The sequence below is a fragment of the Fonsecaea nubica genome (assembly GCF_001646965.1).
Source record: "Fonsecaea nubica strain CBS 269.64 chromosome Unknown Scaff63, whole genome shotgun sequence".
NCBI classification, from domain to species: domain Eukaryota; kingdom Fungi; phylum Ascomycota; class Eurotiomycetes; order Chaetothyriales; family Herpotrichiellaceae; genus Fonsecaea; species Fonsecaea nubica.
The window spans coordinates 59,030-84,745 of NW_019173736.1; the positions used below are offsets into that span (position 1 = coordinate 59,030).

The 25,716-nt window shown below is 51.7% G+C and overlaps 16 protein-coding genes across 16 annotated transcripts; 7 read left to right on the forward strand and 9 right to left on the reverse strand.

The window, feature by feature from the left end:
* Positions 1-247: 247 nt before the first annotated feature.
* AYO20_08218 (hypothetical protein) lies at positions 248-1,414 on the forward strand (the record flags this gene model as incomplete). The annotated part of the gene is made up of 6 exons (XM_022646498.1): positions 248-415; positions 472-623; positions 696-782; positions 835-980; positions 1,036-1,126; positions 1,189-1,414. The coding sequence occupies 6 exons, from the start codon at positions 248-250 to the stop codon at positions 1,412-1,414; spliced, it is 870 nt and encodes a 289-aa protein (XP_022497495.1).
* Positions 1,415-2,006: 592 nt separating this feature from the next.
* AYO20_08219 (hypothetical protein) lies at positions 2,007-2,483 on the forward strand (the record flags this gene model as incomplete). Its single annotated transcript, XM_022646499.1, has 1 exon — positions 2,007-2,483. One exon carries the CDS (start codon positions 2,007-2,009, stop codon positions 2,481-2,483), a length of 477 nt encoding a protein of 158 aa, XP_022497496.1.
* A 353-nt stretch (positions 2,484-2,836) lies between these two features.
* On the reverse strand, positions 2,837-3,592 carry AYO20_08220 (hypothetical protein; the record flags this gene model as incomplete). The annotated part of the gene is made up of 1 exon (XM_022646500.1): positions 2,837-3,592. One exon carries the CDS (start codon positions 3,590-3,592, stop codon positions 2,837-2,839), a length of 756 nt encoding a protein of 251 aa, XP_022497497.1.
* Positions 3,593-4,610: 1,018 nt separating this feature from the next.
* AYO20_08221 (hypothetical protein) lies at positions 4,611-5,594 on the forward strand (the record flags this gene model as incomplete). The annotated part of the gene is made up of 1 exon (XM_022646501.1): positions 4,611-5,594. One exon carries the CDS (start codon positions 4,611-4,613, stop codon positions 5,592-5,594), a length of 984 nt encoding a protein of 327 aa, XP_022497498.1.
* A 460-nt stretch (positions 5,595-6,054) lies between these two features.
* On the reverse strand, positions 6,055-6,720 carry AYO20_08222 (hypothetical protein; the record flags this gene model as incomplete). The annotated part of the gene is made up of 1 exon (XM_022646502.1): positions 6,055-6,720. One exon carries the CDS (start codon positions 6,718-6,720, stop codon positions 6,055-6,057), a length of 666 nt encoding a protein of 221 aa, XP_022497499.1.
* Positions 6,721-6,797: 77 nt separating this feature from the next.
* Positions 6,798-7,835, reverse strand: AYO20_08223 (hypothetical protein; the record flags this gene model as incomplete). Its single annotated transcript, XM_022646503.1, has 1 exon — positions 6,798-7,835. The coding sequence occupies one exon, from the start codon at positions 7,833-7,835 to the stop codon at positions 6,798-6,800; it is 1,038 nt and encodes a 345-aa protein (XP_022497500.1).
* Positions 7,836-8,106: 271 nt separating this feature from the next.
* AYO20_08224 (hypothetical protein) lies at positions 8,107-9,099 on the reverse strand (the record flags this gene model as incomplete). Its single annotated transcript, XM_022646504.1, has 1 exon — positions 8,107-9,099. One exon carries the CDS (start codon positions 9,097-9,099, stop codon positions 8,107-8,109), a length of 993 nt encoding a protein of 330 aa, XP_022497501.1.
* Positions 9,100-9,701: 602 nt separating this feature from the next.
* On the forward strand, positions 9,702-10,778 carry AYO20_08225 (thioredoxin reductase; the record flags this gene model as incomplete). Its single annotated transcript, XM_022646505.1, has 1 exon — positions 9,702-10,778. The coding sequence occupies one exon, from the start codon at positions 9,702-9,704 to the stop codon at positions 10,776-10,778; it is 1,077 nt and encodes a 358-aa protein (XP_022497502.1).
* A 182-nt stretch (positions 10,779-10,960) lies between these two features.
* On the reverse strand, positions 10,961-12,383 carry AYO20_08226 (hypothetical protein; the record flags this gene model as incomplete). The annotated part of the gene is made up of 3 exons (XM_022646506.1): positions 10,961-11,794; positions 11,846-12,274; positions 12,327-12,383. 3 exons carry the CDS (start codon positions 12,381-12,383, stop codon positions 10,961-10,963), a joined length of 1,320 nt encoding a protein of 439 aa, XP_022497503.1.
* Positions 12,384-12,994: 611 nt separating this feature from the next.
* AYO20_08227 (hypothetical protein) lies at positions 12,995-13,695 on the reverse strand (the record flags this gene model as incomplete). Its single annotated transcript, XM_022646507.1, has 3 exons — positions 12,995-13,172; positions 13,223-13,620; positions 13,669-13,695. 3 exons carry the CDS (start codon positions 13,693-13,695, stop codon positions 12,995-12,997), a joined length of 603 nt encoding a protein of 200 aa, XP_022497504.1.
* A 341-nt stretch (positions 13,696-14,036) lies between these two features.
* Positions 14,037-14,603, forward strand: AYO20_08228 (mitochondria fission 1 protein; the record flags this gene model as incomplete). Its single annotated transcript, XM_022646508.1, has 3 exons — positions 14,037-14,074; positions 14,128-14,221; positions 14,274-14,603. The coding sequence occupies 3 exons, from the start codon at positions 14,037-14,039 to the stop codon at positions 14,601-14,603; spliced, it is 462 nt and encodes a 153-aa protein (XP_022497505.1).
* Positions 14,604-15,232: 629 nt separating this feature from the next.
* AYO20_08229 (hypothetical protein) lies at positions 15,233-16,559 on the forward strand (the record flags this gene model as incomplete). Its single annotated transcript, XM_022646509.1, has 4 exons — positions 15,233-15,343; positions 15,396-15,832; positions 15,880-16,222; positions 16,329-16,559. 4 exons carry the CDS (start codon positions 15,233-15,235, stop codon positions 16,557-16,559), a joined length of 1,122 nt encoding a protein of 373 aa, XP_022497506.1.
* Positions 16,560-18,070: 1,511 nt separating this feature from the next.
* Positions 18,071-19,879, forward strand: AYO20_08230 (hypothetical protein; the record flags this gene model as incomplete). Its single annotated transcript, XM_022646510.1, has 1 exon — positions 18,071-19,879. One exon carries the CDS (start codon positions 18,071-18,073, stop codon positions 19,877-19,879), a length of 1,809 nt encoding a protein of 602 aa, XP_022497507.1.
* Positions 19,880-20,340: 461 nt separating this feature from the next.
* AYO20_08231 (hypothetical protein) lies at positions 20,341-21,838 on the reverse strand (the record flags this gene model as incomplete). Its single annotated transcript, XM_022646511.1, has 3 exons — positions 20,341-20,533; positions 20,595-21,547; positions 21,608-21,838. The coding sequence occupies 3 exons, from the start codon at positions 21,836-21,838 to the stop codon at positions 20,341-20,343; spliced, it is 1,377 nt and encodes a 458-aa protein (XP_022497508.1).
* A 1,493-nt stretch (positions 21,839-23,331) lies between these two features.
* Positions 23,332-24,486, reverse strand: AYO20_08232 (hypothetical protein; the record flags this gene model as incomplete). Its single annotated transcript, XM_022646512.1, has 1 exon — positions 23,332-24,486. One exon carries the CDS (start codon positions 24,484-24,486, stop codon positions 23,332-23,334), a length of 1,155 nt encoding a protein of 384 aa, XP_022497509.1.
* Positions 24,487-24,848: 362 nt separating this feature from the next.
* On the reverse strand, positions 24,849-25,680 carry AYO20_08233 (hypothetical protein; the record flags this gene model as incomplete). The annotated part of the gene is made up of 2 exons (XM_022646513.1): positions 24,849-24,997; positions 25,062-25,680. 2 exons carry the CDS (start codon positions 25,678-25,680, stop codon positions 24,849-24,851), a joined length of 768 nt encoding a protein of 255 aa, XP_022497510.1.
* Between the last annotated feature and the right edge of the window lie 36 nt (positions 25,681-25,716).

Below are 25,716 nucleotides of genomic sequence, written 5' to 3' on the forward strand. Positions count from 1 at the left end.
TCCTCACAGGGTAGAATCATTACCTCGATTGTCGCTGTTAGGACCGAGGTTGGATTTGTCGCCCATCTACTCCATTTGGTCGTAACCGACATCCCGAGGCGGTAATGCGCCCTCTTTATATACCCAAGCAAAGCAGCAAAGTCTCTCTACACATTCGCGTCTCGAAATCAGTGGACGAAAATCTTTGTACGCGACACCTTAGCCAGATCACTCCTGAACCAGACCGCGGCCCTTGGCACTAGACACCATGGATCTACAGGCGGATCTTCGAGCACAAAACCTCTTCAAATTCGACCACCATGTTGCACTGATCACTGGAGGAGCCTCTGGTCTGGGCGAGGTCGCCGCGCAAGCCTTTGTGCAAAATGGCGCTAAAGTCTTCATCGCCAGCCGGAAGGAATCTGAACTGAAACGGGTGAGCAAATTCTTTCGGGCCTTGTACGAGCTCTCAGCTGAGATCCAAATTCACAGTGCGCTTCAAGGCTGAATAACCTTGGTCCCGGAAAATGCGAGTACATAGTTGCCGACCTCAAAGACAAGGCTGGCTGCGATCATCTGGCATCAGAAATCAAGAAACGGACAGACCGTCTGACAGTCTTGATCAACAATTCTGGCGCTACCTGGTACGATTCATCCTCGGCCACAACTGTTGACACAGTCAATCGTAGATGGTGAATGCTCACTTCTTGGGATAGGGGTGCCCCCGCAGATGACTTTCCAGAACACGGTTGGGACAAAATCATGGCATTGAACGTGAAGTCAATCTTCTACTTGACCATCGCGTACGGGTGTTTCCTGTGAAGTTTGAGAGATCTGATGCTGAAACTGGACCAGTCTCGTACCACTTCTCGAAAAGAGCACCTCGCGACAGCAGCCTTCTAGAGTCATCAACTTATCCTCTATGGCTGGGATTGCGACGTCTGATCCTACCTCCACTGGAGAAGGCGGCTTGTCAGTTGCAGGAAGCGGACCCTACAGCTGTACGTACCCCTCTTTCCGATAGCTCTTGTCTTGTTATCAACTGACGCTTTGTAGATGGTCCATCCAAAGCAGCTTGCATTCATTTATCTCGACAGCAAGCGTCGCAGTTCGCCCCGAAGAACATCCTAGTAAACTGCATCTGCCCGTAAGTCGACTGCACGGATTTTTATGCACAGTCTGAAAGAACTGGTTCTAACCGACATACAGGGGGCTGTTTCCCTCCCGAATGTCAAACTATGGCATTCAGAAGGGTCTTGAATTCTTCCTCAGCATCCAACCCACTGGAAGAATTGGGACCCCCGAAGATTTTGCTGGCCTGGTTCTATTCCTTTCAAGCCGCGGATCTGATCATATTACGGGGAATGTGATAGAGATTGATGGTGGCAGCGTCCGCACTGGCTTCAAATCCACAAAAAATAGCTCTAAGATTTGATTTCCCACACTGCAAAGCCGTTATTATCGAGGTTCATGTCGATGTTACTTGCAGATTCGATGGGTGCATTGGATGAAGTGAGTTAGGAATTGACAATTCCAAGACCGGACTTTTACCCCGAGTTTTACCAGAGGAAAGGGAAGGGCTGGTCTGTAGGTATCCAATCTCGAAAATTCTGGTATTCTACTTGCGCCTCATACGAGGTATCCAAGGAGCATCCCTGTAAGACCCTGATCCCCCCTCTGCCTTGGCCCAAGCATTGACCCGCCTTCTGCCTTGCGCTAGAGCCCCAATTCTTAGAGCTGATTAGCCGTGTATGCGTTGGAAGTCTTGTTTCAGGGCATCAGCACATATTTGGAAACGATCAGGTGCTCACGTGTCGTGAACGTGCAAGGCCTCTTCAGGCAGAAACGCGCAACCCAGAATCAGTGCGAATACGACGGTATGAGGTTGCACCGACCCCGGATGAGGCAGGAAATGTATAAAAGTGCATGGCAACACCATGAAGGCAATCAATATCGACAACCTAAATACCACAGACTTCATTGACCACTAAGACCAGTACGTCACAGCACCAAACCTACCCATCGCCATGCCATACGCGCAGACTATCTTTCTCAACATTCCGGTCAGCGACCTGACCCGATCGATTGCCTTCTACACCTCACTTGGGTTTGTTCCAAACCACACCTTTTCCAGCGACTCGTCCATCATGATGTCTCTTCCAGTTCCGACTCACTTCGCCAGCCCACACGAGTCGCCCATCAAGGTCATGTTGCTCGAGCACGATTTCTTCAAGAGTTTCCTCCCCGAAAACAGGACACTAGCCAACGCAAAGGACACGGCGCAGGTGCTCTTGTGCTTCAGCCGGGAGAGCAAGGAAGCCGTCGACGACATGGTCAAAAAGGCAGCGGAGCACGGAGTGAATGTGGATATTTCAGTAAAGAATGAAGAGCAGAAAAAGGCCGAGGAGAGCATCGGGATGTATGGTCGCAACTTCGAAGATCCAGACGGGCATATTGTGGAGGTTGTCTATATGCCGGTCGAGGCCTACGAGGGAAAGGAGTGATTGACACATTGCTTTCTCACGGGTCAATTAGGGAGCATGTTGAGATCAGTGTTATTTCACTCGAATGGAGCTAGGAAAATCCATCTACAGTTGTACGCACAAGGTTGCTTTGATATCTCACTCTCGATGATTTAATCGTTGCAGTTTTCATATTCGTTCATGAGACAGCAGCGGAGTAACATTGTATTCCCTACGCATACATATATGCCACCAGCCATATCCAGCGTTGTCCCAGAAATTACATCGAGGATATGGTCCAGCATGGCAATGTATGATGGCTTCCTCCCGCGGTAGTTGACAAGCGACGGGCGGCAAAACTTGATAGGGAGCATAATCTCGGCCTCTGCATTCCCTCAGTAGAATGGAGAGAGATGATGATGCTTGTTTTTTTCCTTATCTTCCTCGTTCTGCCAGTCGATAAGTTCTTCCAAGGTCATCGGGAAGTAATCCGTTTTGAGATCGTCTCTGTCATCTTTATCCAGTAGGGTTATATGGTCGGAAGTGTGCGACAGAGGATGGTAGGACCAGATGGTCATGTTGTCGTAGTTGTAGTCTTCGTCGAAGATTCCGTACAAGGGGAAGTTCTGGGAGTAATAACGGTACTCTCCGTCATTTTTGACCCTCCACATCCTGCACAGAGCATTCATCATGTTGAATTTCCCCGCATCCACCCCGTTGTACGGTGGTGGGCAACATCGCAAGGGGCCAGGCACTCGATAGGGCATGTTGCGACGATCATCATCCTCAGGGGCGTCGTCGTAAAGGCTGTATGGTTTGTTCTTTTTCCACTGGCAGGTTTTCACCGGGTTTTCACCTCGCAAATCCCACTGTGCACAAAAGTCCATCCATTTCGCAAGTGTCGCTTTTCCGATCCTTTCACAGGTGGGTTCCAAATATGGGTAACATATATTGATGGTACGGTTGACCAGGTAATCACCCCAGCCGATTGGCACTGCGTCATAACAGCCTTCTGGGATAATACTTCGAGACAAGAGCGTGTTTGCGGAGTTCTCTATGGGTTGAGCGGATCTGGGAGAAGGTAGAGTTGCGCTCGCAAAGGAGATGCCTGTCGCAGTGATTAGATGGGTCAAAGCCGACAGCGCAACCATGCTGGATTTTCGAGTCTCGTGGTCGTAGGGGTCGCTGTGATTTTGACTGAAGGTGTAGCACAGATGGATATCAACTGCTTCGTTTGTCCGTCACTCGCTGGCTATAGTTCTAAAATATATTTGCCTGGATGAAATCAAATTTTGATCAAATTTACGTTGAGTTTCACCCACGCCAGTCCAGTGCTGAGCCAGTGGAACTGGCAGTCTATTACCCACACCGTATAGTCAACCAGGCTTTTGCTTTACACCGTTCCCTGGCGAGTCAGACACTAACGAAATGAACCATCAGAGATAAACGAGAACAGGCGCCGGTAGCAGCCCAACAGATCACAGACCGCACGAATTCCTGGGGTGGGCTTTCAAAAGAAGAACGGACAAAGCTTCGAGAGAGCGGCATGACGCTGACCCGTTGGCTGTCAACCCCCCGGGGACAAGTTACATCAGGCTCGAGGAGTCTCTTCTGACTGAGGTTGTTCCTTTCGCCACATCGCCCTCGTTTCGATATAGGATTGAGCCAGGGACTTAAGCGCAGTGACAGGAACCTCGCAGTCATCGGTGACGAAGGAGTGCAGCAGCAAGAAATGACTGCATAACTGTAAGAAGTTCAGTCCAAGCCGGCTAACTGCGACTTCTCACACCTCAAAGCACAAGACTGAACTGCGATCTTACTGTGATGGTGCCTGTCAGTCCTGCTAGACAGCATGATGGTCGACCAGAATCCGCCGGATAGCGTCGCGTTGCCTCACGGGAAGAACAGGACAACACGAGCGAGAGAGTCGCAAGGGATTTGGAGTATGTCACAGAGTGAAGTGAATGATGAGTGCGAAGAATGGACCTTGGCGGGTCCAGAGTCCTTTTTGCTCCAATTTCCCCAAATCTAATCCATCAGACGCAGTCTGTATTCTAACCCGACTCTACACCCATCTTCTTGTAGTATTTGTGCGGGTATCAGAATTGTGACGCCCTGCCGACAGCCTTGTACATATCCTATCCCTTTTCTTTTCTGTTCGGTCTGAAGATGAAGATCGCCGTCGAGGAAGCTCAGCAATTGGCAGATCGGGCCTTGCGCGAGCTCGGGTACAAGGAAGACGACATTCCTACCATCCGTGACCATCTGATCGATAGTGAGCTCAGAGGCTATGGCATCGCTGGACTCGCGCGAATCCTGAGCATTTCAGAAAGACTGTCCGGTAAGGCGCCAGCAGCTGACATCGAGGTGACCTCGGAGTCGCCCACAACAGCCCAGCTCAACGGCAAGGACACTCTTGGCTATCTAGTCGCCCACAAGGCGACAAGAGTGGCAATTGAAAAGGCTAAAGCTTGTGGTGTTTCAGCTGTGGGAGCCAACAATACATACTACACTGGAATGCTCTCCTACTACGCCGAGATGGCTGCGGCTGAGGACCTTGTGACCATCATCGCCTCGAACTGCAGCCCCTGGGTTGCTCCACAGGGCACCTACAAACCTCTCGTTGGAACCAACCCCTTCTGCATCGGAGTTCCCACAGACGGTGTCCCAATAATCTACGACATTGGCACTTCCCGCATCATTCATGCCCAAGTAATGCTAGCTATGCGCAAAAACGAACAATTGCCCCCGGACACGGCGTTTGACGAGAACGGAGAAATGACGACCGATCCTGAGAAGGCGTTAAAGGGGGCTCTGGCAGTGTGGGGTGGTGCAAAAGGGAGTGGTTTGGCTATAGCGGTTCAACTACTAGGAATTCTGGCCGGCTCTCCTGCACTGCCGCCAAATCTGGAAGAGTTTGGATACTTCATCATGGCCATCGACCCGGCAAAATTCAGACCGATGGCTGATTTCAAGCGCGAAGTGGGAAATCTCATTACCGCTTTCCATACTACTCCGACCCTTCCTGGACATGCTCTGAGGCTTCCCTTTGAGCGTTCGAACCGGCGCCGAGAAGAAATCAGAGCCGGAGGATATCTTGAGGTCGACGACATCGTGATTGAGCGGCTCGAAGCATTGATCTCGCAGCAGTGACCAGGTTGATAGCACCTAAGATTGAAAATGATAACAAAGTCCCCTCGAGCTGGGACTCCAATCTTTAGTGGCTGTATTCGTGTCAGAAAATTGTCTGGAGATCGCACTGGATAGAACAATCACGCCACCACTTCAAAAACTCAAAGGATCTTCTCCGACCGCCCAATCTGGGGCAGCTAATTGTGAGAACGATGTCATGTCCTCCTACGTACCTCTACATATGTTCTGAATTGTTTTAAGGCAAAGTAGGTGCAATTATCCATCATATGCGCTCTACCATCGGGGGTTCTCTGAGCCACAATGTGGCTGCAAGGCAGTTCTATGCCACAAGATGAATACTCATTTCACCTATCTTTCGACACCTGCGAGTGTTCCTAGGAGGCTCAGCATATCGAGTCGAGCGACAGCAACCATACCATGTTTCCAGCATGTTTGAGGATTTGTCCCTTGAAACAATCCCTCAAGGCCTCACGTATGGACGGTAGACTGGATCCCACATCTGTGCCTCGACCCATTCTTGTAATTCCTCATCAGAGTCGACAGGAATATCTGCCGCTTGTGCCAGTCCATCCTCCACTGCACATCGAATCACTGCCATAGCAATCTTAACGCTGACTGGCCGAGCCCGTTCAACACCTGGAACAAGTGCCTTTTCCGGATCTTGCATGGCCGGGGCTTCCTTGGCCAGCGCAGTCACAGCAGCGACAAGCATCTTATCCGTCACCAATTTTGTTCGACACAAGACGCCACCCAAACCTATCCCAGGGAAGCAGACAGAGTTGTTACATTCCGCCACTTCGATCTCTCTACCATTGTGCTTGACTGGCGGAAAAGGGGATCCCGTTGCAACGAGAGCTCGACCATCAGTCCAGCGGATGAGGTCTTCTGGTTTGGCCTCATGCAGACGTGTTGGATTGCTGAGCGGGAATATTATTGGCCGTTCGACATGCTTTGCCATCTCCTGGACGGCTTCCCTGTTGAAAGCACCGGGGACTGTGGACGTCCCAATCAAGACGTGGGGTTTAACCTCCGCGATGATTGACGCGAGGGATTTGGTGTCTTTTCCTTGCCATTCGGATGTCTTGCGTGCAAATGGTTTCTGTGCAATGGAGAGGGTGTCTCCCATGTTGTCCAGAAGCACTCCCGGCTTGTCGACACACCTAACACAGTTAGCCCCTTTCCTTCCGCGAAAGAAGAAAGGCCCTACCATATCTGGTTCGCAACATCTTCCTTGCTCTTCTCGGATTGAGTGGCGATGGCCGCTTGGATCTGCTCAGCGATTCCGCACCCAGCAGTCCCAGCTCCGAAAATAACCACTCGCAAGTCCGACATCTTCACCCCGTTGATATGTAAGCCGGCCATGATAGCCGCCAGAGTCACGCACCCGGTCCCTTGGATATCGTCATTGAAGACAGGGAACTCGCTGCGATATTTGTCCAGCAACCTTCTGGCGTTAGGAAGACCAAAGTCTTCAAAATGGATATAAGCCTTCGGATAGAGCTTTCTGGCTGTGCGAATGAATTGATCACAGAAATCGTCGTATTGTTGGCCTCGAACGCGTCTGAAGCGGTGACCAAGATAGAGGTTGTCATTCAAAAGGTTCTCGTTGTCCGTTCCCGTATCGAGCACGACGGGGAGGGTACGGTCCGGATGCAGCCCACTACAGATGGTCATCAGAGCCAACTTGGCCACGCTGATCAGGATACCTCCAACTCCTTGATCGCCGATTCCTAGGATCTCTTCCCCGTCACTGACAACGATGTAGTCGACCCCGCCGTCGGGCTCGTTCTTTCTAACAAACTTACTCAGTCGCTCCTCCACCTCGTCCGGATGCTTGATACTCAGAAAACAGCCATCCGGCCTGCGAAAGACTCGCGAGTAATTCTCGATTGCATCACCTTCGGTTGGAGTGTAGATGATACTGAACATTTCCCGCAGGTGATCTTGAATGAGACGGTAGTAGAGCACGGTATTCTGCTCGGCCATCGAGGTCATGAAGGTGTTCTTGGAAAGGTCATCTGGCTGATTGCAGTACTGTTGATAGGCTCGCATAACCTGTTCATCGAGTTTCTGGATATTGGTGGGGAGGAGACCCTTGAGGCCAAAATCCAGACGCTCCTGGGACGTGAAGCATGTTCCCTTGTTGTAGAAGGGATTGTCCAGAAGCACGCGGCCGTAGAGAGGTACTTTGAGCGGACCTTTGGCGGCAAGCGGAAGGTGGTCAAACTTTCCCTGTCCCATGTTTGTTGGATATGCTATAGAGAGCCCGGTCACTTTTCAAAGGGTTGAAGCCGGAGGTGATCCAGTCAAAGATACATCGGCAACTTGTTGTTGATAAGGGAGTGATGTCAATAAAGCACCTGAGAAGCTCTAAGCAGACTGCAGAATGCATCCACCGCGGTTTCCTCTCATTGGATCAGGACTTTCCCGAGCTTTGCTGATGTGGAGACTTAGAAGACTCCAATGATATGCATCTTTTCTCGGGCCAATGGGCGCATGTTCGCAAGTCCAATCAAGGCTCGCCTTCGCCGAAATACTCTCGGGCCATCAGATTTACAACCATGGCAGCTTCGTCGAGGGATTGGACGACTTTGACATCGCTTCCCAAGTTGGAGCTATTTCCCGCTCGATCGAGGTGAAGAGCTTCCCAGCCAGTCTTGACAGCGCCAACATAATCTTTCGAGTACTCATCTCCAATGTGAATCCGCAGCATCCTAGAAATGTCCGACTGGTGGCCGATAGCCGAGGACACCTTTCTGAACGCTTCTGTTATGCTAGAGGCTGGCTCACAGTGCTGTTCGGATCGAGAAATCGGCATTGGAAAGACAAGCCTCATGGCCTCCATCCAGATTCTCTCCTGCGGCTTCTCTGCGTCGGCGTCATAGCTCGTACAAAGGAAATCAAAGTCGTTCTGGGGATTGTAATAGTCTCTGAAGGGACTAGCGAAGACCACGTTGGATGACGGGTCGCGGAGACTCTCCATGTGCGTTTTCATTACACTTTCGAAATCCGGAATGCTTGAAGGCCCTACGCGGAAACCCATGTCCTGAAGCACCTCTCTGACGCGAGGGTCGGAGTTTGTGACGATCCCAGTCGCCACGAGGGGTCCTTCTGGGTCCGCAAACTGTTTCTTGAGCGCAGCCATGCTCTGAAGAAAGGGCTTCACGTCGGCAAATGGTTCATACGCAGCACTGGAGGAAAAGTGTTTGTAGAGGGCAGACCCCAATTCCTTCGGCAGCGCTGTCTCTCCCCCTTCCACGAGATCGCCGAATGCCTGGTTGACAACCTTAGTCCACCATTCCTCGGGGCTCCCAAGTGTCTTCTTGCCATAGTTGGGGTGTACGGTGTTGTAGTGCTTGAAGGAAGACCTGAACGATCGATCTAGCTGTTTGAGATCGACTTTGACCTTGAGCCCACAACTTTCGGCAACTTGAAGGTACTGCACAGATACTGGCTGTCGAAAATTGTACAATGTCCCAAGTGCATCGAGGGTAACCACGAACATAGGGAGCTTCTTCGGATGAAAAAGGGCGCTGAACAAACCCATCACCGTCTACCGTGTCATAGGGTGAGTGCAGTTAGGTCCGTTCCAGGAGTTGAAGGGGGTAGAGAATCAGGACCTGCGTTATTTAGGCAGAGAGGAGCAGATTGGTGGATGATGCCGTGATCACAGGCCAAAGACGGTGCGTGTCGGGAGGGAATATTGAGGCCCCTAACGACTTCGGCTCCCCAGCTTACATATTCCTACTTGTACTGTGTGTTTTGTGGGTGCCTCGCTTCGACCCGCCCTCAGCCGCCACTGGTCGCCAGCAGTTTTTCGCGGTTTGCAATCTACCTCGTAAACACACGAACTTCTCACAATTTGTCAATCGACGCTGCTAGAACTTCACCCTCCCTTTCGCGATCTCTCGGAAACCCTCAAAAACCCCCCCCTCGCCTGTCCTCGCAGTCTCGCCCTTACCAGCCAAACTGTTCTCCTCGAAGCTTTTCCGTGTCTCGCGACCTTTGCGTTCGTCCCTCAGTCTCTCCCTTGCCGCTGCGTCGGTATCTCTCGAAAAAAGCCAGCCGCCCACTAAAGCGAACTTTTCCTCCTCTCTTTTACGCGCCATGGCGCCTCCCCATACGAGGGTCGCCATTATCGGCTCTGGCCCTGCTGCTCACACCGCGGCGATCTATCTCTCCCGGGCAGAGCTCAAACCCGTCATGTATGAAGGCTTCCTCGCTGGTGGCACCGCAGCGGGCGGCCAGTTGACAACCACGACCGACGTGGAGAACTACCCAGGCTTCTCCAAGGGTATTGGCGGTGCAGAGCTGATGGAAGAGATGAAAGCACAGTCTCTTCGATTTGGCACGGAGATCATCACAGAAACCATCTCAAGAGTAGACCTGAAATCCCGACCATTTCGTTTGTGGAGAGAGTACCAGGATGGAGAATCAGATGAGCCTGCGCACACAGCCGATGCGGTCATCATCGCAACTGGCGCTAATGCGAGACGATTACATTTACCTGGCGAGGAGACATATTGGCAGAATGGTATATCAGCGTGTGCAGTCTGTGACGGGGCTGTCCCCATCTTCCGGAACAAACCACTAGTCGTGATCGGAGGAGGTGACTCCGCCGCCGAGGAGGCCATGTTCTTGACAAAATACGGCTCCCACGTCACCGTGTTGGTCAGGAGGGACAAGCTACGAGCCTCCAAAACCATGGCGAAACGACTACTGGCGAACCCAAAGGTGACGGTCAAATTCAACCACGTCGCAGTCGAGGTACAAGGAGAAGATAAACCGCGAGGGTTGATGACACACCTGAAAGTCAGAAACGTGGTCACAAAGGAAGAGGAAGTCCTGGAGGCCAATGGACTGTTTTACGCCGTTGGCCACGACCCCGCCACCGCGATGTTCAAGGGCCAAATTGATACAGACGAAGACGGCTACATCGCGACGAAACCAGGCACGAGTTATACGAGCATCTCAGGCGTTTTTGCGGCCGGAGACGTGCAGGACAAACGCTATCGCCAGGCTATCACCAGCGCGGGAAGCGGATGCATAGCTGCTCTCGAGGCAGAGAAGTACCTGGCAGAGTTGGAGGATTCCGAGCTGGACCTTGAAAAGGAGAAGCAGGCGAAGAAACCAGAAGTCAATGGTGAAACAGCCCCGGAGTACCGATCCAACCCTCTCCTGTAACTGTAAGATTTCCATGAATTGATGTTAGGCACATAGATGCTAGAGAGGTCTAGAATAGAAATCGAAGACCCATTGATCGTCAAACAATCTTTTCCGTTGTACATAAGGCTAACCAGCCCCCATCGCACTGCAGCAACGACCATAGTAGTACAAAAGTCTGCGCTCAGCGTTGACGCTAGACCTTACCGCCTTCTCAGGTACCACGCAAAAGCTGTACTATGAATATCAGCTTGGTAAGGACTGGGTACTTCGGCCAAACCCGGTCTTGCAACAGGGTGCCTCAGATATACTGCAGCGCAGATATTGTGGTTGACTTCGAGGAAGCGGGGAATGAAAGCAAATGCACTCATATATTCCCGTGGCATCCATGGCGTAGCATAGGGCTTTGAGTCATCAACGGGGTTCTCGTGCATGGAGCGAAGTGCAGCGTAGAGTTCATTGTAATCGGCGTCAGTCAGGACGGTCTCCTGCTCAACTTCGGCCGCTGCCACATCGGCAGCAGTTCCTGTCTTTGGTTCTGGTCCCGAGGACGATTCCTTGTCGTCTTGAGCGGAAGGTAGGCTGCTTGCACCGGAGTCACGGTTTTCTTTCCGGATGTTTAGCTGGTGTTGGATTTCAGCAAATTGGGCCTCAAGACTGTCTGTGAGGATTGTCGATGAAGAGGATCGTGACAGCAGCTTTTTGACAGCTACCGAAAACGCGCGCAGATCCTGCTTCCGCTTCGCCCCAATATCTCGTTTTGATGTAGCGAGGATGCTCTTTGCTTTGGCCCGTAAGTCTTTCAGCACCTCACGCGGGTCTTTATCAACATCAACATCCTCTTCAGCCGCTTGTTGCGAGGCGTGTTCCTCTCCGGCAGATTCTGCCGATATCTCTTCCGTGCTACCTTCGTCTGCACCTTCTTCGCTCTTGGTCGCCTTTAGCGGGATTTTGGGGGCTCCTGTTGCCCACATGACTCGCTCCGGTTCAACCTGGAACATATCTCCAGGATTAAGCAAATATCCCGGGTATCGCATCTGTTTCGTGCGTTAACTCTCGTAAGTTGAAATCGACGGTCTCAGCCTCACCTGCTTGCCATTGACCTTCACCGCTCCATGTACGACAAATTGCCTGGCTTGACGAGCGCTGCTGGCAAACATGGCTCTAAAGATGGCTGTGTCCAATCTCCGCTCCATCGGTGCGAAGGTCATTTGCATGTAAGGTATCGCTGTTGTGGTCTTTTGCTTCCCTCTTGCCTCCAAGCCTGAGCCACGCCCTGCAGATTCCAGCGCACCATCATTGGAGGCCAAATACTCTGCATCCATAGGTACCACGGACCGAATCCTCCTGTCAAACATCCGCAGCCACTGTTTCTCGCGGATGTGTTCGCCGTGATAGTTGCGTGCTAGGGATTTTGACATCCATTTTTGCTTGAAAAAGTTATGAGATCTCCCTGAGTAGGGCATCTGTCGAGCCAGGTTGTAGAGGTTGTATTTGTTCCATGACTGTCGGATTTTCTGCGGAAGAAGTAAGTAACAAAACCTATAAGATGGGCTTACCAAGACTTACAACGTCAAATAGGAGGTTCTTCTTCACCTTGAGCGGTGTTGAAGGCTTACGCGGCATCTTCCCGGGATTAAGTTGATACTGGTCGAGTGCATTGAAAGATCTCGTGCTCGTTACAGCAGGGAGTGAGTACCTGTAGAAAAGTGCAGTCGGATATGGAATATTGAGTTTTTCCGAATAGCTCGCCTGCTTAACCTTTTTGGGCTGTTGACTACCCGCTCCACGTGCCGCTCCCAACCATGCGTCGAGCTCCAAAAAGACGCCCGATGGGCAAGCATGTGAGCCTTTTCTCGAGGGATTGTCTCAAGTAGTGAATGGAGGCATGATCTGGAAGCAGAATCCGAATGGCGGGATCTACAAAGGCCCTCAACGGAGTAGCATGCACTATTGTTTAGGTGCCGCAGTGTGTCACTACGTAGCAATGCGGTGACGAAGGCATGCTCAATCTCAGGGGTCACTGGCACCAGAAGCAATGAATTCAGGTACAGATGAAATCTGAAGGAGGTCGGAGCTCCGGCTCCAATACGTATCACTCCCCACTTCAGCTATCCTGATCGAGATTCGTATTTGGGACTTATTTAAGCAACGTTGATGCTGAGATAAAATCTTCTGTCATTCCCGACCCAAACGCCACATTAAAGGCTCATTAAACTCGTGACGGCAGAAACCTGTTAACCTTGCATCGTCTGCCAAAAGTAATCTGCATAAAACCATTTTGAGAACTTCGGGTCAATGTTGACAACGTGCACATCCCCCTTCTTCGTATTTGCAATGGTCGCCTTGTTGTAGTTACCTGCTTCATCCTGCTCCAGGGCGATGCCGAGTGATCTGTACAGCCAAAGACGCAATCTGTTCCGACATCAGCGAGGGTTTCAGTGGCTCGTGGGAAGACAACATACATGGTGGGATCATCAACCTCCCTAGTCTGTCTTGTGCTCTCGTCGCCTTCAACACCTTGCTCTTCCAAGGTGGACAATCGCAACTTCAACCGCTCTAGTTCAGCTTCTAGTCTCTCACTCTCAGCCTCTAGTTCTGAGGCCTGTTTGGCAATGCGGAATTTCCTTGTATCGAGTTGTACTATCTCGCTAGCATGTCTGCCGCTATCATGACCAGAGAGTACTTCTCGGTGCTGGGAAGAAAGGGTCGCAAGCTGCCTTGATAGTTTTCTTAGAGCGGTCTCAGCGTCTCGGACACGAAGTTCGCGGGATTGTTGTAAGGTAGACAAGGAGTCGTTGACGCGCGACAGGGCGGCTTTGTCGGGCGCAATGTTGAAGTTGGAGATTGTTGCGCGGATGAGCTGCAGCACGTCAGGTTGGCCCGTAGGTCGATAAGACGAATCACTTACCGTGGACGGATCTTCGTCAAGGAGCATCTCGAATAGCTTTGCTTGTCCTCAGAGAAATAGGTGTTTGATCTATCTCGAAGTTGGCCATTGAGTTGGATGAATTAAGTTGTGCATCCTTTGTTGACATCGGTTGTGGGGAGCAACCAGCGAAAACTTACCTTTTAGGGGGACCTACGTGGGCGGGAACCTAGGCGTTGAGGCACAGACGTCATGCTAAGCCACCGCCCGAGCCACAGGACTCTGGACTCCGCAGGTTGATGTCGGCTCCAACTGCGCTCAAAAGAATCCCAACTAAATCATCTCTTTGAATCCTACCATCGTCTCTTGATTCTGCGCAAACATTGTAATCGGCTAGTTGGAAAACTGCGATGCCGTCCAATCTACCATACGCCGCAGATGCAGAAAGGTTGGCGAAGGTTTGACCACCGTTCGTGCCAGGTCTAACCCTGTCTACTGCAGCCCTCTCAAACCAGCAGAACTCCAAGTTCTACGCGCCCAGTACGAGAAAGAAGGTGAATATGTTGGAGTCCAGACAAAGTTCAACTATGCATGGGTATGATTGTCACCTGGCCATGCAATACACGTGTCCAAACTGATGGTGGCAGGGTTTGATCAAGTCGAATCAACGGAACGAGCAACAACTCGGCGTTCAGCTGCTCTCAGACATCTTTAAGACGACTCCGGAAAGAAGAAGAGAATGCTTATACTATCTGGCTCTCGGAAATTACAAACTGGGGAACTATGCTGAAGCGAGACGGTATAATGAGCTGTTGCTAGAGAAGGAGCCCGCAAACCTTCAGGCGGCTAGTCTCAGACAATTAATTGATGACAAGGTGTCAAGGGAGGGTTTGATGGGTGTTGCCATCATTGGCGGTGTCGCTGTGGCGGCGGGTATCGTTGGAGGCATGTTAATGAGAGGGTCCCGAAAGAGGTGACATGTTTGAGCCCTTGGTTTGCTTTGGGGCTGTGTATCATAAATGCCTGCGAAAGCCTGGTCTGGAAGAATGAGTTGGAACAGCGTCGAATAATGCACATGAGCAAGCCAAATCAGCGATGGGATAGTCCAAACACAATCAACTAAGTACAAATAAGTATAAGCTGGCTGCGTTCCGTATCCAGTGATTTCGCGCTCCATCTCACAATAAGGTGTACTGTACTCAAGTCTGCTTTATCGATAAGTCGGAGCCAGTGATGTGGTGATGCAATCCCACTCCGGTGACGGACAGACAGACAACGGAAGCCTACCAACTGGACTTTTCTGCTCAATTACCTGGTCACTTTTATTTCATTAATAACCCCATTATCGTTTCACCCAGATCCCGTTCCACCCCGCTCTCCAGTCGGAAGGAGTATTTCAGCCTTATTCGATCACCTCCATTACCAACACGTTCAACCCTTGTCCCAGAGCAACGCCACTTTTTGAAAGACACGAAACACTCCCGCTCCGCATGCCCACGCCACACTCAGCCTGCGCATGACGACAGCCTTATTTTCACGCCCTTCGTGCGCCTGAAATCCTGCTCCGCCTATCTCAGTCAGACTTGGGTATCCTCAGATCGCCGTCATGTCAAGAATTCAAGGCGAACGAGTCTTCTGTCACCAATGCCAGAACGAATGGGATCGAGCGCACGGAGGACTCACCTGCCCCCGATGTGAAGGAGACTTCACAGAAATTGTGCGCATAATCACCGGCTCATTGCCAACTCAGTGCTAACATAACGCTCCAGCTCGAACCCGGCGAGGCCCAGTCTAGCCATGATTTTGACCGGTCTTCGTCCCCATCCTTGCCCGTCGAACCCCCGTCATCGACCCCCAGCAGTTTCGATGACTACGCTGCGCTACGAAACCATAACCCTTGGTCTGAAGACGCAAACGACGATATCGGGACAGATGTCACAACGTTCGAGTTGACAACCACCGGCGGAGGTGGAAGAATGGTTCTCAGCACCCGCACATGGAGGAGTGATGGGCGCAATGTACGAACAGATGAGCTATATGAAGTGAATGATGAGATAGGACAAGTGCTTACCCGGCTGGATGAACTACAGGATCAAGGCATGCTTCCTCCCATGTTCAATCTAGATCCCTTCGGATTCCCGCGAGGGCAAGGCGTTGGCGGAAGGGACGACCCTCATCTCCATTTGCAGCCAGCGGGCTTACAAGAGTATGTTTCAAGGCGAAGTGATGATTTTGTGCTGAATCTTTTCGCAGTCTTTTCTCCCTCATATTTCAATCAATGCAACCAGAAGGCTTTCATACTCCAGACACCGACGACAGACGAAGGGGAGGCCCGGCCCCTCTGCCATTCGACCTTCTCCATCAAATGCTCAACCCGGCCAATGCTCGAGCAGGGGACATGGTGTACAGCCAGGAAGCCTTCGATCGGGTTATGACGCAGCTCATGGAACAACACAACACAAGTACTGCACCTCCGCCAGCATCAGAAGAAGCCATTCTATCTCTCAAAAAGAAGAAAGTAGATCGAGAAATGTTAGGCGACGAAGGGAAGGCTGAGTGTTCAATATGCATGGACAATGTTGAGTTGAACAACGAGGTGACTGTCCTTCCGTGCAATCACTGGTTTCACGGTGACTGTGTAACAGCATGGCTGCAAGAACACGATACTTGCCCTCATTGTCGGAAACCCATAACGGACCCAGAAGACCGCCAGCGGCCGGGAATTTCAAGGCGGAGACACAGCCGGCGAGCCTCTTCGATGTCAAGTCCACGTGCCTATGCTCCCCCTGAAAGCGATCGATTCAACCCTGCACCGCTTCCAGAAAGTCCCCGCACGATACGAGAAGCCAGAGAGTCCTACTATGGGCGGAGACAAGACTACGATATGCAACACCCTGAAACCCACCGTCACTCAAGCATGCAAAGTGACCTAAGGCGGCATAGCTCAAGAAACCAGAATGGAAGCAGTGGCAGAAGTCGCAATAGTGGGAATAGCGGAGGTGTGACAGGCTGGATTAGAGATCGTTTGCCATTCTCTTGATGACGGTCCGCCGCAGAAAGCAGTCCAAAGCCTCTTGATTTCGAGATAATCAGGACGATGAGATTGTTATGCACACTCATTTCTCACATTGAAATATTCTCAAGGGAAGGCAGAAGCCAGCATGCAAAGTCTCCTGGCTCTGACGTGCACCTCGCCGCACCAGGCCGTCTCAGACAAGCCCACCTCATATTGTCTCAGATCGAGACCTTTAGGTTTTTGGATTGGTTGGATATCCTCCCACAATCCTCCGGGAACAACATGGTTATCTTGGTTGGAGTCGTACTGGGACAACTTCCTTGGAATGAGAATTCAGGTTTGAGATTGAAAGAGATAATGCTGCCAGGAAACGACACTCAGGTTGCATTGCCTGAGAAGAAATAGGGACAGGCTCGTGTAATAGACACTCGGCACATTAATGCAGCGAATACCCATGTCGACTTGTTTTGGAGTATGAGGGTTGAGGCATCCAGGATATTCTGCAAATTCAGAGGTTCAGTCTCAGTGCTGGTATACAAATTGTAGTATGTAAACGTGTACCTGGTTTGGTATGTACTTGCAAATGCCAATCCTCAGCCACAGGCACCGCCACCACTGCATTCACATGTTCGTGCGTCACTTGACAGTCAAACTTTCACATGCAATTCGGCCCGCGATGAGGATTCCGCATCCTCGCCTCCGTTTCTGGTACCTGAGCATGCCACTGCCACCCGGACTTCGGGCCCTACGAACGTCAGAGGATTCTTCTCTGCAATGGTCACAGGCTCTGTGCTCCTCGTCAGCTGGTGGCCTTCTATGCCTTTGCCTAAAGTTCTGAACCTGTGTTTCTTATCCTCTCTCACTCTGCATGCGGACAAAGGCTAGATCTGTCCGTGCTTTGGAATGGCGCAATCTTGTTCTGGCTTTCTCTGAAGATCCTGCAATTGACTGCTCTTCTGAAGTTTCTCATTGATGTCTGTGGCACTCGGTGAATATCAAGTATGATAGGTCTGTTCAAACACATCCCTTCCACAAATTCCCATGCGCTGATTTAGGGTGGGCAGATCATGTACTGGGCCGGCCCTCGTCTCAGTTCCGCAAAGTCCAAGTCTTTGCCGTTGTCTCATTCTGGTCACTCTACCTTCTGAGGTAATCCCTCCATTCTGCTCTGGGAAGACGATTGCTTATGACAAGATAAGAGGTGACAAAAATGGTCCTCCTCTCATTCGATCCATATCCCAGCGCCTCTCGAAACGGTTTACCGTCTGGCAATCTGTCGTCTTGACCTTCCTCTGGCTCTATATATGCCGAAATTTTGCAAAGATCGTTGGCCTTGAATCCCCCGAACCCCTTGCCAACCTGTACAGCCGAGCATACTTTCGGGCAACATGGATCACTACGGCTCTAGATGCGGGTTTTTGGAGCGCCATGAAAATCAGAAATAAGACCCTCAGAGACATATGCTCAATTATCTTCTCAGTATACTATCTCTTCGCAGCAGAGCGAGCGGATGAGAAAGTGCGGAAGGTTCGCGCTGTCTTGACGGTCGACCATTTACGAGTGGCATGGAACAAACCAACCACACCTTATCTGAAATTCTTCACTGCGTTATTGCGCCCTCGCTTCACCAAATACAAGCCGCGGCGGATTCGAATCCCTCGCCCAAAGCAGTCACATTACAAGGAGCCCGTGGTTGCGTGGATGTACTTCGACGGCTCTCTCGCCGAATTGGAGAAGCAGGAGAACGTGGTTCTGGATATTCCAGGCGGAGGCTTTGTTGCCATGGATCCAAGGACAAGTGACGACAAATTACTCGCCTTGGCCGGAAAAACAGGGCTGCCGGTCCTCAGTCTAGACTACCGCAAGGCTCCCGAATATCCCTATCCGTACGCACTCAACGAGTGCTTTGACGTCTACACCCAGATCGTGGCAACTCGAGGTCGTTGTATTGGCATGAAACCAGACATGTGCCCGAGGATCGTGATCACAGGCGACAGTGCGGGCGGGAATCTGGCATGTGGCACGACTCTGATGGTCATACAATCAAATCAGAGCAGCGCTTCTCGAGGAATCCTGCCATCTCCCGCGGGTCTGGTTCTCCTTTACCCGGCCTTGGACTTCAATATTGGCAGCTGGATGACAGATGATCAAATGGCGCTGATCCGCAACCCACGAACGGCGAAGAAATATGAGCGCTTCATCAAACGCAAGAGTGAGGATATCGATCGCCGATATACTCCAACGACTCCGAGGCCCATGAGTGACGATGAGGACGACCACAACCACGATTTCTTCGCCCCTCGGGTCGAGAGCCCTATTCAGGATGAAAGGCCTCTTGCCCGAAAGAGCACAGACGTAGAGGCACAAAAGCAGGCTGTTGCCCTCTCCAAGCCTCAGCCGCTAAAAACAAGACTGGCCGTCTCCAGCATCATCTCTTACTTTGGCGACCGAATCCTTACTCCCGAAATGATGCGTGCAATGATTATTCTCTATGTAGGGCCATACCATCGCCCTGACTTTACCACAGACCACCTGCTTTGTCCGGCTGTGGCCTCCGAAGGTCTCCTGGCCAGGTTTCCGAAAACATACTTCCTGACCGGCGAACGTGATCCGTTGGTCGATGACACCGTCATCTTCGCGGGCCGGTTGCGTCAAGCAAAACTCCACCTCTTTCGTGAGCGTCAAGAGGTCGGCCTCGAGAAATCGACAGCCGAGTTCAATGAGAAGGACCACGTTGAAGTAACACTCATTCCCGGGATATCACATGGGTTTGTGTCCTTTGTAAGCATCTTCCCTGAAGGCTGGAAACATATATTCCGCTGCGGGAAGTGGATCCAGGACATCTTCGCAAGGCCACCACATCAGTTCGAAGGTCCGGCGATCGAAAGCAGGTTGAGACAGGGGACTTTCACGCACGACTCGGGCAGCTCGCTTGAGCTTGCAACGACAACCGAAACGAGGCATCACAGACGGACTCCCACAGGAGAAAGCATGGATGACGATGCACCCTTGGTCATGTCCAGTCTCAGCTCTGGTAAAGAAGCAGCGACGTCGGTGGCTCGAACAAACGGGTCCGCGAAAGGGGAGAACAGTCGGCGAAGACAGGAAGAGAGTTCAAAGGGCTCAGACAACCTTAGCCGCAGCAAGAGCCTCATCAGTCTCGGCAGCGAAGAGGACCTCCTGAAGCGGAGGATGAAGGGCTTGACGGTTGGGTTGTTGGGTAGTCAGGACTCTTGAGGAGGCAGAGCTGGAAGCTGTCACATTCATCAGAGCCGTCAACCAGTGAAGCCCGAGATTTGTTGGTATGCCTGCGTCGTTTAACTGGTCTTCACGAACCATTGGCGTGACACAAAGATCTACATAAATATCATCGACTGCGTTGAAAAGTAAAAGACCTGGATCAATGACTACTCAAGTCTCTCATTCCATTTCGGGGGTTTATATGCTTTTACAAGACTTCGTTCTTTGCGGAAAGATACGCCAGATTCGCCTCCTCAAACCTACCTTTCAGACTTTCATCCCCTCATATTTTAACCTGATGCTTTACCTGTCAAATATAGACGCGCCGTAACTTATTCCCAAGCATATGCCCCGACCCAGGATACATAGAACACCTAGATTACATTGTCTCTCTCTCCGTTCGACGGGACTACGGATCCTGTTCCGCGTGGCAGACGGAAATGGTGTGCCGTCGTCCTTCACCCGTAGCGTTCCACACCCCCGGTCTTGCTGACGCTTGACCTTCGAATGAATCCCATAATTCCGTCCCCTTGAGGCGGTGGCGGTGGTGATTGTGGATGGAGAAGAGGCTCGGAGGCTGCCATTTCGTGAACATGCGGCGGTGGCGGGGCGTTGTATATCGAGTGAACTGGTGTTCCGTTTCTGCTTAAACTATTAGTATATGTCAAGTTTCTCAACCTATTCCTGCAGTGGGCAGTCATGGAATCCTTACATGCTCTGTGGAATGCCGCTGCTGTACGCCGGAACAGCGTACATCTGGCTCGGGCTTGGACTGTGTGGAGAGGCGAGCTCACTTCCTGGCATCATCGGACCAGGGCTCAAGGAATCGCTCATCGGCATTGGATATGCTGGATGGAGAGGGGGCGACATGGTAGGATCATGTGAAGGCACGTATCCAGGCAGGGCTGGAGAAGGTCCCAAGCCTACAACACTGCTGTGCATAGACATATGCTTGGTCGGATCGGTCATATAAGACAGATGGCCATGCGGCGCTTGTGGATTGTAGGAAACCTGTGTTGCGTGGCCTGTGTTGGGACGATCATCGATGTTTTTATTGTTGATCCCACGAGCGCGAGATTGCCGACCACAGAGATAGAGGGCAACAGCCGCCGCAAGAGCTACAGCCGCGCCTCCGATTGCAATCCCGGCAATCGCACCACCAGAGAGGCCTGACTTGGACGATGACTTCTCGCTGGCGGTTGTCCCGCTCGAGGAGCCAGCTCCGGTGGGTGAAGCAGTCGCTGACGCACTGGTAGTCGCTGTGGTGAACGGATCCTCGCTCTCGTCGGGCCAAGGTTGACCGGGCAGTAGCATGAACTGGGATTGCGATGCCAAGTCTTTCTGATGCTGTAAGGATGTCGTGGCATTGGGGTTGATGACGCCAACCATCTGATGGTCAATACATGATCCCGGTGCACCACAATAATAGAAGATTGGATTGGTGTCATTGACCACGATCGACCACTCAGGTGGTTCACTCAATATCGCATCGACAGGTTTGAAGCCTGAGAAGAATCCGACCTTGTCGACACCGGTATCCTCGTATGGAATGCAAGCGTACCCATATTCTGAGCGAATAACGGAGTGATTGGTTGGGTAGAATTGAAACAAGATTGTATCGCCTACTTTGGCCAAGGTCACGTCGGGCACGAATGTGAATCCTCCCTACTCGGTGTATTAGTTATATGCGCCCATAACACAGCCTTCTTTGGAGCCCCCCCATACCAAAGCCACCGCCACCGTGTGTGTTATAGGACCTTGCGTTGTGCTTGAGGCAGTTGTTGTGCTGTTGGAATCTGCGCTGTCACTCGTACTCGAAGAAGTGGTAGCGGGCGCAGAAGTGACGGAGTCGGTCGGAGTGGTCGTCGATACGTCGGTCACACTAGTGGGAGTCGCAGTGTCTTGAGCAGAGGCCAACGCAGCGAGACCAAGGAAAAGAGCGATGGACCGCCGCATCGTGGGCCAAAAAATGAGTGAAATCGACCAGGTATGACGGCGAGGTTAGAGCCTCTTCTGCGATGGCAGCCGTTGGGATAGGGCTGCGCAGATATCAATATCACAGCGAAAAAGAAACAGAAAGGAAAGCAGCGCGCGGGAGAAAAAGAGTGTACGATGTCAGGAACGTGTCGGACTCTAACTTGCAAATTCGCAGATGGTCGGTTTTCTGTATGTACCGCGTGCTCGGTTCCTCGACGACAAAGCTGGACGTAGGACTTTGGGATGGATTCCGCCAGAGGCAAGCTGACAGGGGAAGCTAGGGCTGCAAGCTCCTTGCACGACGCAGGGAACCTGCAGCCTCATGCAGGTACCGACAGGCCCAACTCGCCTAGCACGGGATAGCGTAAGGCGATGGCTGCACGGCCAGGCTCTCGCTCTCTCCGCGAGATGGCATTTGAGAGCCGTCAGAAACATGGGGATTTTGCCGAATGGAGCAGTTCCTGACATGGCACCATGGTTCGGCCCTGGTAGATAAGGAGTCAACGCCAGTTCGGCTGCAGCGAACAGGGAAGACCCTCACGGTGAAGGCCCAGAATGCTGCTGGAAAAGGCTAGATACAGTCAGCAACACGAAGAGCTCATCCCCGGCAACCAAATGCAATTGATCCTTCACCAGAGAATCGAAGCCTCCGAGGTGCTGGGTGCTAGTCCCTGCACTGTTTTCACTGATGCTGATCTATACTTTTGCAGTGCATTCGAAGACATCAATCCCGCAAATTTCCTTGCACACGAGACGGGAATGAATCCTGACTCGACGCAAAGTATTTCTTCGCAACGACAGGATCAAAAAGAAAGATGGAAAGAGGAAAAACATCCTCGTATTGAGGTAGTGGCTTAGGAGCGTCGAAGCTTCACTTAAGCTTCACTTACCTACTGGGCCTGCGCACTCCGTCAGAAACCTCCTTTCTCGCACTAATTGGTCAATACACCTGTCCTGCCTAGCCCTCCAATGATATGCAGATGGCTCGTGGGGCGATGGAATGGCCCCGAAATTGCAACATGCATTAAGAACGCCTCGTTTAGCACCACAGTGTCCCCGACCTCCGCCACGCTGGGTTTCGTGGCTGGCACGAAATTGCCCTTGCGACTACCGAATACTACGTTCAGTCTCGACAATCGCCAGAGGGAGAAAAGAAAAAGGAAAAGGGCAAAAAGAGTAGGAGCTGCATACAACTCCGAGGAGTGGAGAAATCGGACAAGCATGGATCAAAGGCTTAGAAGACCGATACTACAGCCCACGTTGCATGATGTGAGGTTGCCTTATGGCTCCTGTTTTCAGTCAAGAAAGTACCAAAGCACGAGCGGACGGTGACCCTGTGTCCAGATACGCCGTGACATTAGAACATGTTCCAAAGATAGCAACCAGCCAGTCATTCCAGATGGTGGTTATTGTCACTCCACAGCCACAAAGAAAACCTCTCGCCCTCACCCAAACTCTTTGCCATGCTCCAGTCATCCTACCTCTCCCAGAATACTCCCCGTTCCCAGCATTGGCGCGCCCCTCAACGCACGCAACTCGTTACTTCTCTTGACGATATCCCTGTCGAAAACCCACCACCAGGACTTGAATACCTTCTCACCCACTTCCCAATTCTTCCCGGAATACGGATCGCTGCCGCTTATCCTTACCCCCTCGGCGCTGTCTTCCAGGTCATACACGAAGTCCAACAGAGCCATTGGCGAGGCTGCCCCTGGAGGCCGAACTTCCGGAGGCTGTGACAAGACGTTGATCATTCTGTCACGCGCCGACGGCCACGGAAGAAGGTCGATAACTGGGTGGTGTGGAATGGTCAGTTGGATCAGGGTCGGCTGCAAATTATCTGGTAGGTGATTGAATTGTGCCAGAGGCGCGGAAGAATCAGCAAATGGCGACTTCGCGGTCAGGGACCATATGATGTCTTGGACTTTCATCCGCCTGGCAATTGCCATACACCCCCGAAGTAAGGTAAGTTCTGCCATCTCTAGGTGCGCCTCGTCTGGGAAAGAATATGTCATTTCCTGGTCACAAATTGATTGCGCGAGGGGCGTCTTCTGGCCGGTCTCAGAAGGTTCTTGGGAATCCGGAAGAGGTGTCAATAACCAGGCTTCACCCTCGCTTGACGATGTATGCTTTGACGACGATAGCGGTGAACTTGGTAACGAAGGCAGAACTCCTGAAGTATCCCAGAGAGCCGGGTCCTCGATCGGAATGCCAGTGAACGAATATGCATCGTAGCTAGCAAAGGCATCCAGCAAAACAGGGAGCGACGCAGTTTCCCCCGTCGTCTCGATCTGATAATCGCAGATACTGCCATTGAATGATGTCTCCGATGTTTGGATGGATGACTGCGATAATTGAGCACCAGTATCTGACTGTGTTGCAATGGCGTTTGGTGATTTATCTGGGTCTGTCGGCAGAGGAAAGTTCTGCGGATACAGGACACCAGAGTCCCCATTCGCGTCTGCTGCCTGGGCCTCGAGCTTTTTGATGTGCTCTTTTCGCCTCTGCCGATATCGTCGTTGAGCAAGGACGTTGAGTACTCGTTTCCTCTCCGCCGCATCTTCCCCAGGCTGCGGCACCGCCAACGGTGCGGGTTTGCGCTTGATGTGGGCTTTCTTTTCTGACATGATCCGGTGTACCTTGCGCGAAACAGGGAACCAACGGCTTATAGAAATTATCCTGGACAACCGACCTGAAACAGCGTGGATTATGTGAAGCTACTAAAGGAAATGAAGAGAGCGGCAGCCCAAAGACTGCAAATATAACATCAAGCTCGTACTCTGTCGTGTGCTTCGTCTCTTGGGAGTAGGAAGACTGTCACCGCCGTCCGTAACGTCGAGTCTGGATTTAAACAACACAACCACCAAAGTTCCCGAGTTGCAGACCATAACGTTATGGTTGCACGCCGGAATACGAGGTTGCTCGGCCTAGTGAGGGGGCAACGCTGATAGGCCTCGAGAGATGTTTTCGCCCAGATGTTCCCCGCTCTTCAAAGTCCGAGTACGAAGGAGAGGATATCGTCGGTGACTTGATCTGCATGTGTGAGGTACATGCCGTGCGCTGCCTTCTCGTAGATTTTGACTTGGGCCTGACTGACGAGGTTTGGAATGAGATTCGCAGTGGCTTCGGCGGGATTACCTGTGCAGATAGATGCATGAGCACTTGTGTGTGAGACGACAGATGATTTTTGGATTTCACTTACTCTGGTCATTGTCCCCGTGGATAACGAGAACTCTTATATCCTTTCTATCCAGTTTCTTGAGGTCATCGGTGAAGTCTCTGTCCGTGATGATCTGGACGCAACTCTCGATCGCAAGGGCGTCGGCCTGTGCGACAATCCATTCGAACCTTTGCAAAACTGTCTCGGGCACCTCGATGCCGATGTTGAAAGGAATGCCAAACACGCCTGGGAGCGCGGTCCTGGCGAATGCCGTGCGATCTAAGCGAAAACCAGACAGGATCATGTCCCATAATTCTCGAGACGGTGCCATGGGATTTGTGTCCGTTTTCAATGGGCATGGAAGACTGGGACCCAACCATATCAAACCCTGACATTTCTTCTGCAGGTCTTCACGCATCTGAAGGTACGCCAAAAGAGATTCTCCGCATCCCATGCTGCTCGCGACGAAGACGAAATCGCCAACCTCGACATGATCGATCAAGTCAATGGTGTCTTGAGCAAAGGTGTCGTAAGAGATCTCCGTGCTGCGGTTGGTGTTCCAGTCGCTTTTCCCAAAGCCTCTTCGGTCGGACGCGATACATCGGATGCCGTACGTCTCGCAGAACCGCACCATCAAGTGCTCGTACATGTGATGCGACATTGGCCACCCATGGATGAAGACCAGTGTTTTGCCGCT